This window comes from Chlorocebus sabaeus, chromosome 10 (assembly GCF_047675955.1).
Source record: "Chlorocebus sabaeus isolate Y175 chromosome 10, mChlSab1.0.hap1, whole genome shotgun sequence".
NCBI lineage: Eukaryota > Metazoa > Chordata > Mammalia > Primates > Cercopithecidae > Chlorocebus > Chlorocebus sabaeus.
The window spans coordinates 125,770,987-125,785,168 of record NC_132913.1 but is presented as its reverse complement, the minus strand read 5'-3'; the positions used below and the strand labels follow the sequence as shown (position 1 = coordinate 125,785,168).

The window sequence follows — 14,182 nt, the reverse complement described above, 5'->3', positions numbered from 1 at the left end:
AGAGTCTATGTTTTAATTTTTTTCTTTAGCTGCTCATTACTCTGAATCTATAGGGTGTTTTCTGGTAGTTTTAATATAACATTAAATATGCATTTCTTAGGATCACTAATGTGTGTAATATTCTATTCTTTCAGCCCCTAGAATACCTCCTGAAAAGAGAATTTTTACAACCACCCATACACCAAATTGTTTGTTCCAGGATGTGGATGAAAGGTATGCGGTCTTGACCCACCCCCTTTTTCATGTTTTTGATATAAAAGCTATTTAGCTAAAACCAAGACTGCATATTGGTTTTATAATTATGTGATAATAGACAAAAACTTATATACAGGCAATTAAATAGCTATGGAATTACACTGAAAACTTTCTAAGATATGCACATGGTATAATTGAGGCTTTCTGGAGAGCTGGTGATTGTTCTAATTGAGCCTGTCTTAATTCTCCCATGTAAACCCATTCGGAGTAGACGATGGTCCAGACAGAGGCGGTGTTGCCTGGGACCAGTGTCAGGGTGGAAGCTGGAGATGCCATTGGCTGGATCCCAGCAGAAGTCCATCTTCCAGCCTGTGTGCTCGAGGCTTCTCCAGGGGACAGAATATTCTCCATGCCTCAGAGCCCCATTCAGGTCCTCTTTCTGGGTCTCCCCCGATCCTAGTGAGATTTGAGGGCACCCATGTTCTGAGTGGTTTCTGCCGCCACGGTGTATCTTCTCCCAGCTCCTCCACAAATTCATGAAGACTCCGAAAACACTTGGGCCGGCTAGGTGCAGTGGCTCACACTTATAATCCTAGCACTCCGAGAAGCCGAGATAGGAGGATCGCTTGAGGCCAGGAGTTTGAAACCAGCCTGTTTGAAACCAGGAGTTCAAAACGTAGCAAGACCCTGTCTCTGCAAAATAAAAATAAAAATTAGCTGGGTGTGGTGGTGTGCACCTGTAGTCCCAGCTACTCAGAGGCTGAGGCAGGGGGATCACTTGAGCCTAGGAGTTCAAGGCTACTGTGTTGCACCACTGCACTCCAGCCTAGGTCACAGCAAAAGACACTGTCTCCAAAAACAAAAAAGAACGAAAAAAATGTGTGGGCCACTGGCAGTAGTCATGGAAAAGTGACCTCAGAAGATAGCACAGGAAGTGGACCAAGAAGCACTGGCATGCTGGGTTCCTAAAATGAACCAGGTCATCTCCTAGAAGCCGGAGGATCAAGGCCTCTCCCTCCTCTACTCTTGGCCCAGGGACACAGGCCCCCACCTTTGGAGTTGGGGCCACACAGCCTTCTGGGGAGACTCTGTGGGTAAAAAGGGATCTGTTACTTCCAGCTCCAGGTGGCTCAGGTGTGTCCGCAGGGCTGCCTGGGGCAGAGCCAGTTTGCAGATGCAGGCTTCTGGATACCACCCTGCCCTGCAGAACCAGGATCTTGGAGGACAGGGCCTGGGGCCGTATATGTAAAGCAGCCTCGGGAGACTTCTCTTCCTTCAGAGATCTGAGACTGTCTGTAACCCACTCCCGTGCCAACTTGGTGTCCAGCTCAGCCCTGTGCAGGGCGGTTGGCAGACAGGTGCACCTGGCGTGATGGGCCACAGCCTGCAAGCTCCCCTTGATGAAGCCTTGTGTGTGGCCTGGCTCATAGAGCCCAAGGCCAGCCAGAGCAGGTGGCCAGGGCTCCCCCTCCCCTCCCCTCCTTCTTTTCACCCTCTACCCCCTTTCTTCTCCCTCCTCTTCCTCCTCCCCCTCTGTTTCCTTCCTGTTCCCCCCCTCCTCTCCTCTTCCTTCCTCTTCGTCCTTCAGCAAGGCCTTGATGGGGCCAATGCCAGGAACATTTTGTGTATCCTGTCCAAAGGAAGACATGAGGCCTGAAGAGAGAGCCTCAGACAAGGAGGAAATCAAAGAATAACGCCAGGTCCTTGAGAAAGTTCTGCACCATGGTCTAAAGATTGACCGGGAAAACCTTCCCTCAAGCAGCAGAGTTTGAGGAAACATGGGTTTGGATGCAACAAGTGTGAAGAGGCAGCTCGGGAGAAGAAATGGTCGGCGGAGCCAGCAGAGGGCGCTGGACACAAACAGAAGCAGAAGGTGCTGCTGAAGTTCAGCTCCGTCCTACAAGGGAGCAAAGCCACAGCTCCGGGAGGAGGCATGAGCACACAGGGCAGAGGCCCAGCCAGCCACCGAGACTCCAGAGAAGCCACAGTAAACCAACTGGATGCTGAGGCCAAAGTCACATGAGACCAGGCTGGAAAAGAAGCACATACAAAGGGTTTGCCGAGGTCCAGGCAAAACTTGTTAATCAAAAATCCACGCCAGGCCCCGTGTGGCCAAACTAATGAATGACACAGAAAAAGAAAAAGATGCCAGAAGGAAGAAAACAAAAGCATTTTGGGAGGTGAAACGCAGAGCTGAAGCACTCAGGCTCCAGCAGAGGGAGCCTCCTTCGGCGTCCTGGACACTGGACCTTCGTTTGCTATTGGTTGGAAGTCTAACTGGTTCTGTTAGTCCAACTTCCACATTTTGACCTCCGGGGGTAGGGGGTGGGATTTGGAGTGTATCTTCTCTTTCCAGGGAATAAGATGGTTCTTAGTAACAGTCTCCTCTGCTGTTTGGACGCCGATCCTAGCATGTGTCTGCTTGCCTTCCAGGGCAGTCCCTCTCCTGGGCTACCTACCTCAGGACCTGATTGAGACCCCAGTGCTCGTGCAGCTCCACCCTAGTGACAGGCCCTTGATGCTGGCCATCCACAAAAAGAGTAGGTCCCCTTTTCACGGTACATCCTAAAGTGTTTGGCGGAAGTTCGTGTGCCCTTGGGGCTTCTTTTGGGACCAGTCTAGCTCTGACAGGTCAGATCAGCTAAGGACAAGCAGGTGGTAGACGCCCGCCTCGCCACCTCACTCCTGGCACTGCAGTGCCCAGTGGAGTCAAGAGAGAGGGGTAAACTCATGTGAGTTCCTTTGTGGCCAATTGTTTCTCAGTCCGTGGCATCTCATGTTTACTGTTGGCTTCAGTGGTGCATGGGAGGAGGGGAGACCAATTCATCTGTGGCTAGGAAGGTTCTGACCAGGCCAGGGGAGTGCAGTGCATGTCCTCACCAAGCCCAGCCCTCATAGACGCAAGTGACACTCTAGCAGAGGTGAAACATGGGATGAAACGGCTTCTCCTGGAAACAGCCTCCTGGTTGTAATCTACAGCAAAAATGGGAGGCTGAAAGCAGTGGCTTTGAAGAAGTGTTCGTACCCCTAACATTTGGAAATGATCCCGGGCCTGAGTGAATCTTGACTTGTCTCTCTCTACTGTTTGCTCCCCTGTTCCCCTGAATGCTGGCTTTTGCTCTCCTAGTCCTGCAGTCAGGCGGGCAGCCTTTCGACTACTCTCCCATTCGGTTTCGCACCCGGAACGGCGAGTACATCACGCTGGATACCAGCTGGTCCAGCTTCATCAACCCATGGAGCAGGAAAATCTCCTTCATCATTGGGAGGCACAAAGTCAGGGTGTGAGTGCTCCAAGGGCCTGAGGTGGCTCAGGGGTCTCGGGCGGGGGTCTTGGGCTGTCCTTACCTCCCAGCAACAGATGGCATAGGGAGGGGTTGAGAGGCCAAGACCAAAACCTCGCCTCCTGCCACCAATCTGGAGCCCCAGGCTGGTAGGCAGGGGTGACCTGTCCTCTGCCCCAAGTGGGAGGGACCTCATTCAGGCCGAGTAGGGAGTGGGCAGGCAGCAGCCTGGGGGGCTACAGGGGAGAGGCAGAGGGCCCACCCAGGCAGGCAGCATGTAGTGGCTATACAGTCACGCCAGAGAGGTCCTCCTGTGGGGCCCCATCTAACAAGATGAATTAAAACCACGCAGGGGCCCTTTGAATGAGGACGTGTTTGCAGCCCACCCTTGCACAGAGGAGAAGGCCCTGCACCCCAGCATTCAGGAGCTCACGGAGCAGATCCACCGGCTCCTGCTGCAGGTGGGTGTGGTGCCTGCATGCCCTCCTCCCAGGTAGCAGCCTGAGAGCCCCCTGCAGAGGACATAGGCTCTGCACCCTGGTCCTGGCATACCCACTCAGACAACTTCATCTGTCATTCTCTGAACATCCCTCAGGGGACAGTTTGGGCATAGACTGTGCTAGTCTGAGACAGTCCACAGTACCCTTGGCTCTCTCCAGCCTTGCATTCAACATTGTCTGAACCGCAGCCCTGAGTGAGCGGCTGAAGGACATGTGCAGACCCCATGCTCTGACACAGGCTGCATAGTCCCAGAGTGACCTCTCAGTGGTGTGGGGGCTCATTCTAATCCAGAGCAGTGGGACTTAGGGACGGGACATTGTACTCAAGGTCCCTTAAAAAATCAGGCCCATCGCAGTCAACCCCACGCCTGAGTAGGTGTCTGCCTGTCAGTTCCCGGAGGCTGTGGGGTGAAGCTGTCATCGCATCGTGTTTGTTTTAAACCCCTCTGCAGAGGCGCGGCTGGCTGCAGCCATGCGTTGATGAGCGGGTTGGACACATTCCTTTGGTGCCGTCTTCTCAGTGACTGCATGTCTGGGTCGGGGCACCGCGGCTGGAGGCCGGGAGTCAACCTCTGGAGCTGACCCTGGGGTTCAAACCCCAGCTCCCCTGGTCTTTGTCACGTAGCCTTAGGCGGGTCACCATCCTCTCTGTGAAACAGGATGTGTTGGCAGGGGGCCACATGTGCAACTCAGCAGCCCTGGCTGTGTCTGTAGCACTGTCTGCTGTCTCCCCAGCCCGTCCCCCACAGCGGCTCCAGCGGCTACGGGAGTCTGGGCAGCAACGGGTCCCACGAGCACCTCATGAGCCAGACCTCCTCCAGCGACAGCAACGGCCATGAGGACTCACGCCGGAGGAGAGCCGTACGTCCCCTTCCATTCTTCCTGTGAAAATGAGTTTGTGGATGTCCCTCCAGAGTTAGAAAGCACACTCAGGACAACCTTTGGCAGTTAGGAGAGGCTTCATCATCGCAGCTGTTTCTGCTTCCTTTCTAAACTTTGTTTACTTGGGATGTTTTAATCTCTTAAGAGTTGAAAAAGCTAGAAACCATAGCTAAGTGTTTGGTTGAAAATTATTTAAAACAGGCCGGGCGCGGTGGCTCAAGCCTGTAATCCCAGCACTTTGGGAGGCCGAGACGGGCGGATCACGAGGTCAGGAGATCGAGACCATCCTGGCTAACACAGTGAAACCCCGTCTCTACTAAAAAATACAAAAAACTAGCCGGGCGAGGTGGCGGGCGCCTGTAGTCCCAACTACTCGGGAGGCTGAGGCAGGAGAATGGCGTAAACCTGGGAGGCGGAGCTTGCAGTGAGCTGAGATCTGGCCACTGCATTCCAGCCTGGGCGACAGAGCAAGACTCCGTCTCAAAAAAAAAAAAAAAAAAAAAAGAAAAAGAAAATTATTTAAAACAGACAAAACAAGCAAAAGTGAAGATTTAACTAGGATAGAAAGAAGAAAATGTGGACTGGGTGCAGTGACAACTAGGATAGAAAGAAGAAAATGTGGACTGGGTGCAGTGACTCACGCCTGTAATCCCAGTACTTTGGGAGGCTGAGGCAGGTAGATCACCTGAGGTCAGGAGTTCAAGAATAGCCTGGGCAACATGGTGAAACGCCATCTCTACTAAAAATACAAATGTTAGCCAGGCATGGTGACGCGCCCCTGTAATCCCAGCTACTCGAGAGGCTGAGGCACGAGAATGGCTTGAACCCGTGAGGCAGAGGTTGCAGTGAGACAAGATTGCACCATTGCACTTTAGCCTGGGTGACAGAGTGAGACTCTGTCTAAGAAAAAAAAAAAGAAGAAGAAAATGTAATGTGCCGTTTTGCTTTATTTTTATTACTCTTTAGGATCATCAAATAGGTTTTATCTAGTTCTGCACCTGTCAGATTTCTTATTCACAATTTCCTTCTGTGTTGCTGAAATGATTTCAGCCATCCTCTGTTCTCACTTTGGGGGACAAACTGAAGGAGGTCTCCTAGAATGAATAACGTGTTCATTTTGTTTTTCTTCAAGGAAATTTATAAAAATGGTAACAAGACGAAAAATAGAAGTCTTTATTCTCTTGAATCTGGAGAACAAAAGAAAAAATCCGTTACAGGTAAAAAAAAAAAATTCAGCATTTCCTTACTGAAACTGGAGTATGGCCACGTGAGAAGAGGGAAGCTGGGTTGAATGCTGACTCTGGCTGGCAGGGAGTCTACCTTGTAGCCGTGCTACACCTCCTTCTATGTTCAGCACAGTCTTCAGCTTCCAAGAGGCGAGAGCAGCCCAGTTCTCTGCACTCAGCCAGTGCAAACACTGATGTCCACACTGGGCGCCTGACACCCTGCAGGCCTGGCGGGGTGTGGCTAGGTGTGCAGGCCTGGGGAGCTGTGGCCAGGTGTGTCTTCCTGCACCCTGGCCTGCCCGCTGGGTGTGCCTGGGCCACTCGTTCTTGCTGTACAGAGTGGCTGTATGGCTGTGTGTTTACACTTGCACACCCTTCACTCACAAACACACAGACAACTGCCGACAGCCTGCCCAGCATCCACATACACTCCAACCAAACCTGTCTGAAGTGGAGAGTACCACCCCGGGGCTGCCAGCCCACCCCAACTGCTGCAGCCCTTTCCTCACCACAGCACCATACTTCCCAGGCAGCTTCATGCTGTCATGCGTAGGTTCAGGTTCATGCTGCTCCTCTATCCCTCATGTGTTTCTCACACAGCATGCACATAGACACGTGTGTGCACACATGCATGCATCCCAGTCCCCTCCCCTGGTGGGCCCTTGCTCATTCTCTGTGCTCAGGCCGAAGTCTCCTGTGGAGAACACTCTGGCCAGACACCGCTAGGACTTTTGGCCTTGGGGATGTGTTGGTGGACATGCGGCCTCCTGGGCTCTGTGCTGGCTGTTGGGGACACATTAATGAGCTGGACACAGCTCTTTGCTTGAGGGCCCCTAGGGGACAGGCACGTGATGAATGTTGTGGGGGCAAGAGTCAAATCCACAGCACAGTGAGGAGGTAGTTGCCATCATAATTGTTACTAGCAGGGATCACTTTCAAAACTGGCCTGGCCCAGGAGGAGCATAAAGTACGTGGGCTCTCGCCCTGAAAGTTTAAGAGTTCAAGTGAGAACTGGTATCTCCCACTGCTGAGTCCCTGACCCCTGGGGACAGCCTAGACCCCAGAGAGAAGCAGACACCAGACTGGGCAGCACCTCCCTCCTAGGTCTCTCTGTGGACGGCACTGTGGTGCTCGTGCCCACAGGGCTGCCAGATGCTAGGCTGTCCCCAGGCTTCCATACCCATGAAGCAGATTCTGAGCCCCCAGCCCTGTCTTCAGGTAGAACGAAAATGCTTTCTAAATACACAGCGTTTTCTTTGGGAGAAAAATTAATGAAAGAACAATTTTGCCATTCCTTCAGAAATGCAAACTAATCCCCCAGCTGAGATGAAAGCTGTCCCTGCCGTGGAAAAGGACAGCCTGGGGGCCAGCTTCCCCGAGGAGTTGGCCTGCAAGGACCAGCCCACCTGCTCCTACCAGCAGATCAGCTGCTTGGACAGCGTCATCAGGTACACCGGCACTTCCAGCCGAGTCTCCACCATCTCACGCGCCTTCCCACCTCTCGTGTTGTGTGGCCTCACCCGGGGTTCATGCCCTTCACACAGGTACTTGGAGAGCTGCAGTGAGGCTGCCACCCTGAAGAGGAAATGCGAGTTCCCAGCAAACGTCCCAACGCTAAGGTCCAGTGATAAGCGGAAGGCCACAGTCAGCCCAGGACCACATGCTGGAGGTATCTAACCTGTTCAGAGCCGTGTACACGTGGAATAATGTAAATCCTCAGGAGAGACTAGATATCCCCGTGGCTTCTGTGTACACAGTGTAAGGGTGTAGGCTCTTCTTCACATGATGAAAGTAGTTCAAAAGTCAGCACCCTTCTTAGGAGCTAGAAGCAAAGATGGTTCTGTCAGAGCCGTGGCTTTGAGAACAGGAACCCAGTGGGGCTGCTGGAGGCCTGGGGCCGTCCCCTGACCCCCCTCATGCAGCCACACTGGGGGGACATCTCCTGACCCCCTTCATGCGACCACACTGAGGGGCCGTCTCCTGACCCCCTCATGCAGCCACACTGGTCTCGAGTTGTCAGTCTAGAGCAGGCCTTCTTTCCAGTGTGTCTCAGAGGGGCCCTTGTCCCTGAATGTTAACATGCCCCAGAAATCACATTAAATCCCAGGCTGCTTAAACACTATCAGTGTTGCTGATGTTTGCCACCAGGTTTAGAAACGGTACCCCAGCTGGGCGTGGTGGCTCACGCCTGTAATCCCAGCACTTTGGGAGGCCAAGGTGGGTGGATCACTTAAGGTCAGGAGTTCGAGACCAGCCTGGCCAACATGGTGAAACTGCATCTCTACTAAAAACATAAAAATTAGCCGGGCATCATGGCGCATGCCTGTAATCCCAGCTACTTGGGAGGCTGAGGCAGGAGAATCTCTTGAACCTGGGAGGCAGAGGTTGCAGCCAAGATTGCACCACTGCACTCCAGCCTGGGTGACAGAGCGAGACTCCATCTCAAAAAAGAAGAAAGAAAGAAAGAGAGTATCCCAGATTATGGTTGGCTCCTGACTGTCGGAAAAGCCCCCCCCACAGGCGTGCAAGAAATGCTGCCTGGCTGCAGGCAAGAGCCCCTCACCAAGCGTTCCCTGCAGCTGCCACGCTGCTGCGCCTGCCCTCAGAGGACTCAGGACTTAAGTGTGTCACTGCTCCCGTTTCGGAACTTGCTCTTCTCCACTATTCTCCTGTGAATAAACACTGGGGACAAACCATCCCATGTCCTGGCCAGAGCATCTGTGGGATGAGATGGTATGGCATGGGTTGTGTGCACCCTGGTGTGGAAGCTGTATGGGCACTCGGGTGTCAGTTCCTCATCTGCACAGTGCATTGTAATGGCACGCTCGTGTTTGTTCCCCCCTTCCTCTCATGAAGAGGCAGAGCCGCCCTCCAGGGTGAACGGCCACACGGGAGTCAGCACGCACCTGACCTCGCTGGCACTGCCGGGCAAGGCAGAGAGTGTGGCATCGCTCACCAGCCAGTGCAGCTACAGCAGCACCATCGTCCATGTGGGAGACAAGAAGCCGCAGCCGGAATTAGGTATATCCATGGGCTCTTGGATCAGAGAGAAGTCTGATTTTTAAAAATGAAAACAAGAAGTTTGCCATCTTAAATTTTTCTTTCTCTAAGTGCAGAAGAACCCCACCGTAGCCCATTGGGGGCGTTTCAGGAAATCCAGTTGTGTAAAATGCAGGGTGGAGTGTGGCCAGCCAGGGCCCAGGCAGCAACCTGTCCTGGTCCCTGTTGCCCTGTGGTGCTCCCCGGTGACAGTTGTCTGTTCTGGCATCAGTGCGGGAGGGTCAATTGTGGTGCAAGATCTTATCCCCTTTAATTGGTGCGGAGAGAGCACTGGGAGCAAGGCCCCACCTCCCTCTTCCCTGGGCGGGCCTGGGGGGGTCTTTCCTCTGCCTAGCAGAAGGCGCGACCATTAGCCCTCCCTGTTTGTGGGACGAACCAGTACAGATGGCAAATAGATTTACAATGAGTGCATTGGTAGCTGAGTGTTCTTGTTTTTTAGAATATTAGGATTAAAATGAATCCTGAATTTGTTCTTTACTAGGTAGAGGGAGATGATGAGGAAAAAGTATATGTCCAGGATCCAGTCCCCAACCTCTCCCTTTCAGGATGGTCAGTGGCCCTGCCTGTCCCCTATCCTGTCTGCCTCATGGGCCCACAGGGTCCCAACTGTCACCAAGCCCGGTCCCAAACCCAGAAAGACTCAGCACATTGACCCAAGTTTCTGGTGTTCTGAAAGCTAAGGACAGCCCAGGGATATCTTCAACAGCAGAGTTGAGCCCAAGGGTCCCCATGTTTCAGTTTGTTCAGCCCCCAGGTTCCTGAGCGCTTGGCTGTCAGGGCTCTCCTGCCCTGCTTCTTGCCTTTTGCCATGAATTTTTTCGGAAAGCTAAATGAAAACATTGTGAGTTTCATCCTCATGCCACAGGCATGGTGAAGTCACTTTATATGTGAATGATTTGTCTTGTTCATGAATATAGTGTGGCCTTAAAACAAACAGGGCACGTGTGGACTGGAGCCCTGGGTTCTTGTGTTACAGAGATGGTGGAAGATGCTGTGAGTGGGCCAGAATCCCTGGACTGCCTGGTGGGCCCTGCCCTGGCCTGTGGTCTCAGCCAAGAGAAGGAGCCCTTCAAGAAGCTGGGCCTCACCAAGGAGGTGCTCGCTGCACACACACAGAAGGAGGAGCAGAGCTTCCTGCAGAAGTTCAAAGAAATAAGAAAACTCAGTATTTTCCAGTCCCACTGCCATTACTACTTACAAGAAAGATCCAAGGGGCAGCCAAGTGAACGAAGTAAGTGATACCTACATTAAAAGTGGGTTTTAAAAAATTTTATTCCTGTTGGTACTGAGTCCAGTGCTGGTTTCAAAATGTGAAATGTGTCCAGTTTCAGAAGCATTAACATGTAAGACAGCTGTTGGAACTTCCCTGGCAACGCCATCTGTTTCTGTAGAACTTCCCACCAGGGGAGTGCTCTCAGGATGTCAGCTCGCATTCCCCGGGGAATAGTCCCAGGCTAGTGCCCGGGGAGGGCAGAGCCATGGCAGGGCAGTGCTGCCATGTCCACGTTTCTTGAGTGAGTAACCATGTGGGCAGGGGCCTCACCTGGATGGGACCTCCAGAGAATCAGCTAATTCAACTCAAGATAACAGGCATGTGGTGCTGGGCACATGAGGAAGGAGGGGCGTACCATTCATGGCGCCCTTCTCCCCAGGAGATGCACCGTCCTGACGGGGCCAGCCTCAGGCCTGGGCTTCGGACTCCATAGTCGGGCAGAGTCCATGGTCATGCTGTGGGAAGCCGCTCTGTAGGCCAGGTGCTGCTTCGGGGGTCGAAGGTCAAGGGATGAAGTAAAATAGATGAGCTTCTTCACCCCTTTCCTGGCTCAGGAATCTGGCTCCTGATCCCCCAGTTCCTTCCCATACCCCCAGACAGGGCCTACGCTTGTTAGAGATGCTGCCTCTTCCATTCTCCCTGGGACACTGGCACAGGGATCAGAGCCGGTGAGCCCAGGAAGCCACTCACCACAAGGACCCAGCTCCCCCGGGTCTCTGGGCAGACACACAAAAGGAAATGTGTAAGAAACTAAGCCTACAGCTGCCTTAAGGATATTGTCTTCTCCACTCTTTCCTTTCTCTCCTTCTTCCCCAGATTCAAGAGTTACTGCCAGCCCATAGAGAACCTCTGTAGAAATTAGAAAAAGGTGCCCTCCATGGCCCTGAGAAGACCCACCCCATGGGACCAGCCTAGTACAGAGTTCTCCCTCTTGCTTGCCCCCTAGACAACTGCCTTATGCAATGCACGGTCTACAGAGCTGTCTAGGGCAGCCCTACCAGACCCATACATGATATCCCAGGAACCCAGTGCTTTAGCCACTGTTCCCACCAGGGGACAGATTTCTTGGGGAAGGACACCAGATAGAGAGACTGAATTGCAAAACCTCCATTTACATAGCAGTTTGCGTTGGAGTAGCCCATTTGCTTTCAGCACATCCCAAAGGCGTGGGACCGCCTTGGCACAGCTGACAGGAGATGTCCCGCACACCTGCTGCAAGAGTTCAGTCACTCTTCGTGATGTGAGAGGAAACCGAGAGTTCCCTGGATCCCCCTCCCACTCCTCAGGGAGGCCATGGGGACATTCCCACAGTCCCTCCTTTACCAGTTGAGTCCCTGCATCTTCCTAAAGAAAGCTTTACTCCACAGCACTTGTCATTGCAGAGGAAGAATGTGGTTGCCAGGCAGTGTCTCCTCTGATCTTGCTCAGGCTGTTTGTCAGGTGAAAGAGGAAACTCTTTAAGGAACAGTAGTGATAGTGCTTATAAATTGAAAACTAGAGGAGGTCGGTGGCTCCTACCTTTCAGATTTCACAAACCATTTCTTTCCCGCAAATACTGAGGAACAGCAGAGACGTGGCAGCTTTTTAATGTATTTATTTAACAAAAAGAACTTTCTGTTACCACTTACCATATTAGCATTTCATAAAAGAAAGGACATTAATACCAGAAGAAAATAAGGAATGTGATCCTGCAATTAAGAGTTTGTCTTTTAAGTTGATTCAATTTAGTTTTATGGAAAAACCTGATGTTTTGTCCTGATTTTTCTCACTTCACTGAGGATCAGGGAAAACCGCTTGGTGGACCAGGCGGGCCCTGGGCCAGCATTTGGAAACCCAGGACTGTTGGACAAAGAGGTGTCTTGTTTATTTTTCTGCATTAGCTGCCCCTGGACTAAGAAATACTTCCGGAATAGATTCACCTTGGAGAAAACCAGGAAAGAACAGAAAACTGAAGTCCAAGCGGGTCAAACCTCGAGACTCATCTGAGAGCACCGGATCTGGGGGGCCCTTGCCCGCCCGGCCCCCACTCGTGGGCTTGAACGCCACAGCCTGGTCACCCTCGGACACGTCCCAGTCCAGCTGCCCGGCCATGCCCTTTCCTGCCCCAGTGCCAGCTTATTCCCTGCCGGTGTTTCCAGCGCCAGGGACTGTGGCGGCAACCCCCGCACCTCCCCATGCCAGTTTCGCAGTGCCTGCTGTGCCCGTGGACCTCCAGCACCAGTTTGCAGTCCAGCCCCCACCTTTCCCTGCCCCTTTGGCCCCTGTCATGGCATTCATGCTACCTGGTTATTCCTTCCCCTCGGGGACCCCAAACCTGCCCCAGGCCTTCTTCCCCAGTCAGCCTCAATTTCCAAGCCACCCCACGATCACATCCGAGATGGCCTCTGCCTCACAGCCCGAGTTCCCCAGCCGGACCTTGATGCCTAGACAGCCATGCGCTTGTCCAGGTACCCAGGCCACCCCACCATCGGCCATGGGTAGAGCCTCCCCGCCACTATTCCAGTCGCGCAGCAGCTCGCCCCTGCAGCTCAACCTGCTGCAGCTGGAGGAAGCCCCTGAGGGTGGCACTGGGGCCATGGGGACCACAGGGGCCACAGAAACAGCAGCTGTGGGGGCGGACTGCAAACCTGGCACTTCTCGGGACCAGCAACCGAAGGCATCTCTGACCGTAAGGATTTTCTGATGCTCTTTCCCCAAAGCAGGCAGCAAACAGCACACCTGGCAGGCCGGCCGCACATCCTCAGTTCAGACATGGGGGTTACACGATTGAGGGTTCCACCAAACCCTGTAGGTTTTGCCATGAATGTGTGTGCCAGAAATTCATGCTTCCCAGTTAATCCTATCAGAGTAGATTATTCGAAGCCTTTTATTGTCTTGGAATCTGAATGAAGGAGGAGAGATTGTGGTAAATACAGAGTCCAGAAAGCAGCATATGACTTGACAGTATTTATGGGCTTCGAATTTTTAAATGACACTTCAAAGATAAAGCATGGTCAGGTTAAATACCAGAGCTAGGGCTCCTCGGGGCGTGGCGCCAGAGCCTGACTCAGGTGGCCCTGGTGGAGGCAGAGACGAAGGAGGACACAGCCCTAAAATCAGCGGGACCTCAGTTTCCATCCTCTGCAGGCATAGTGACACTGTGTGGGATTCTTAACCAGTTAATGAAATGGCAGTTGTATTTGCAGTTAAACACTTGTGTTTCTGAATGAGCTCAAGTGTGTGGGAACGCCAGCAGCAGTGCAGTCCATAGGCCTCAGGTGATTCCCTGCCTTGGCCGGAGGACCTAGGGCTCCTGGGTAAGGAAGTGCAAGTGTGTAGATCTGTGGAGCTTCTCCCAGTCCTCCTGCCACCTCCGGGCTCCTGCTTCTGGAGTCCTGGGCCTATAGTCTGGGTTTCCAAGGAGAGGAGAGTTAGGGATGCTCCCCAGGCCAGGCCCCTCCCTCACTCCCAAGGCAGCACCCACATGGGGTGTTGTGAGAGGCGTTCTCCCCGTCCATGTCTGCTGCATGTGAGGAGGGGGCTGTGGCCAAGCAGCAGCCTGAGGCTTTCCCCGCTGGAGCCCAGCTATTACTGTTTTCCATGTGACTCTCCCAAAATTAAATGTAATTAGATGGCATCCATAGAGCACCAGTGGAATTTGCACTGTACGTCTGGTGATGTGTGGTCTGTTCATTAAGCCCTCCCTGGTCGTGAACCTCGCAGCCGCTCCACAGCTCCCCTCCACCCTCGCCCCACTCATGCCCCCCACCCCCACCCTGCTGCATG

The 14,182-nt window shown here is 53.0% G+C and overlaps 1 protein-coding gene across 2 annotated transcripts in view; it reads left to right on the top strand.

Moving 5' to 3' along the window:
* PER2 (period circadian regulator 2) overlaps positions 1-14,182 on the top strand; it is a 45,212-nt gene that overhangs the window by 23,212 nt on the left and 7,818 nt on the right. For both annotated transcript variants that reach the window (XM_007966848.3, XM_007966849.3), the window contains exons 9-19: positions 135-213; positions 2,629-2,735; positions 3,323-3,476; positions 3,829-3,937; positions 4,712-4,837; positions 5,991-6,075; positions 7,385-7,532; positions 7,629-7,753; positions 8,941-9,105; positions 10,121-10,375; positions 12,298-13,085. In XM_007966848.3, coding sequence (XP_007965039.3) covers positions 135-213; positions 2,629-2,735; positions 3,323-3,476; positions 3,829-3,937; positions 4,712-4,837; positions 5,991-6,075; positions 7,385-7,532; positions 7,629-7,753; positions 8,941-9,105; positions 10,121-10,375; positions 12,298-13,085 — 2,141 coding nt within the window. The remainder of the gene's footprint in view (positions 1-134; positions 214-2,628; positions 2,736-3,322; positions 3,477-3,828; positions 3,938-4,711; positions 4,838-5,990; positions 6,076-7,384; positions 7,533-7,628; positions 7,754-8,940; positions 9,106-10,120; positions 10,376-12,297; positions 13,086-14,182) is intronic.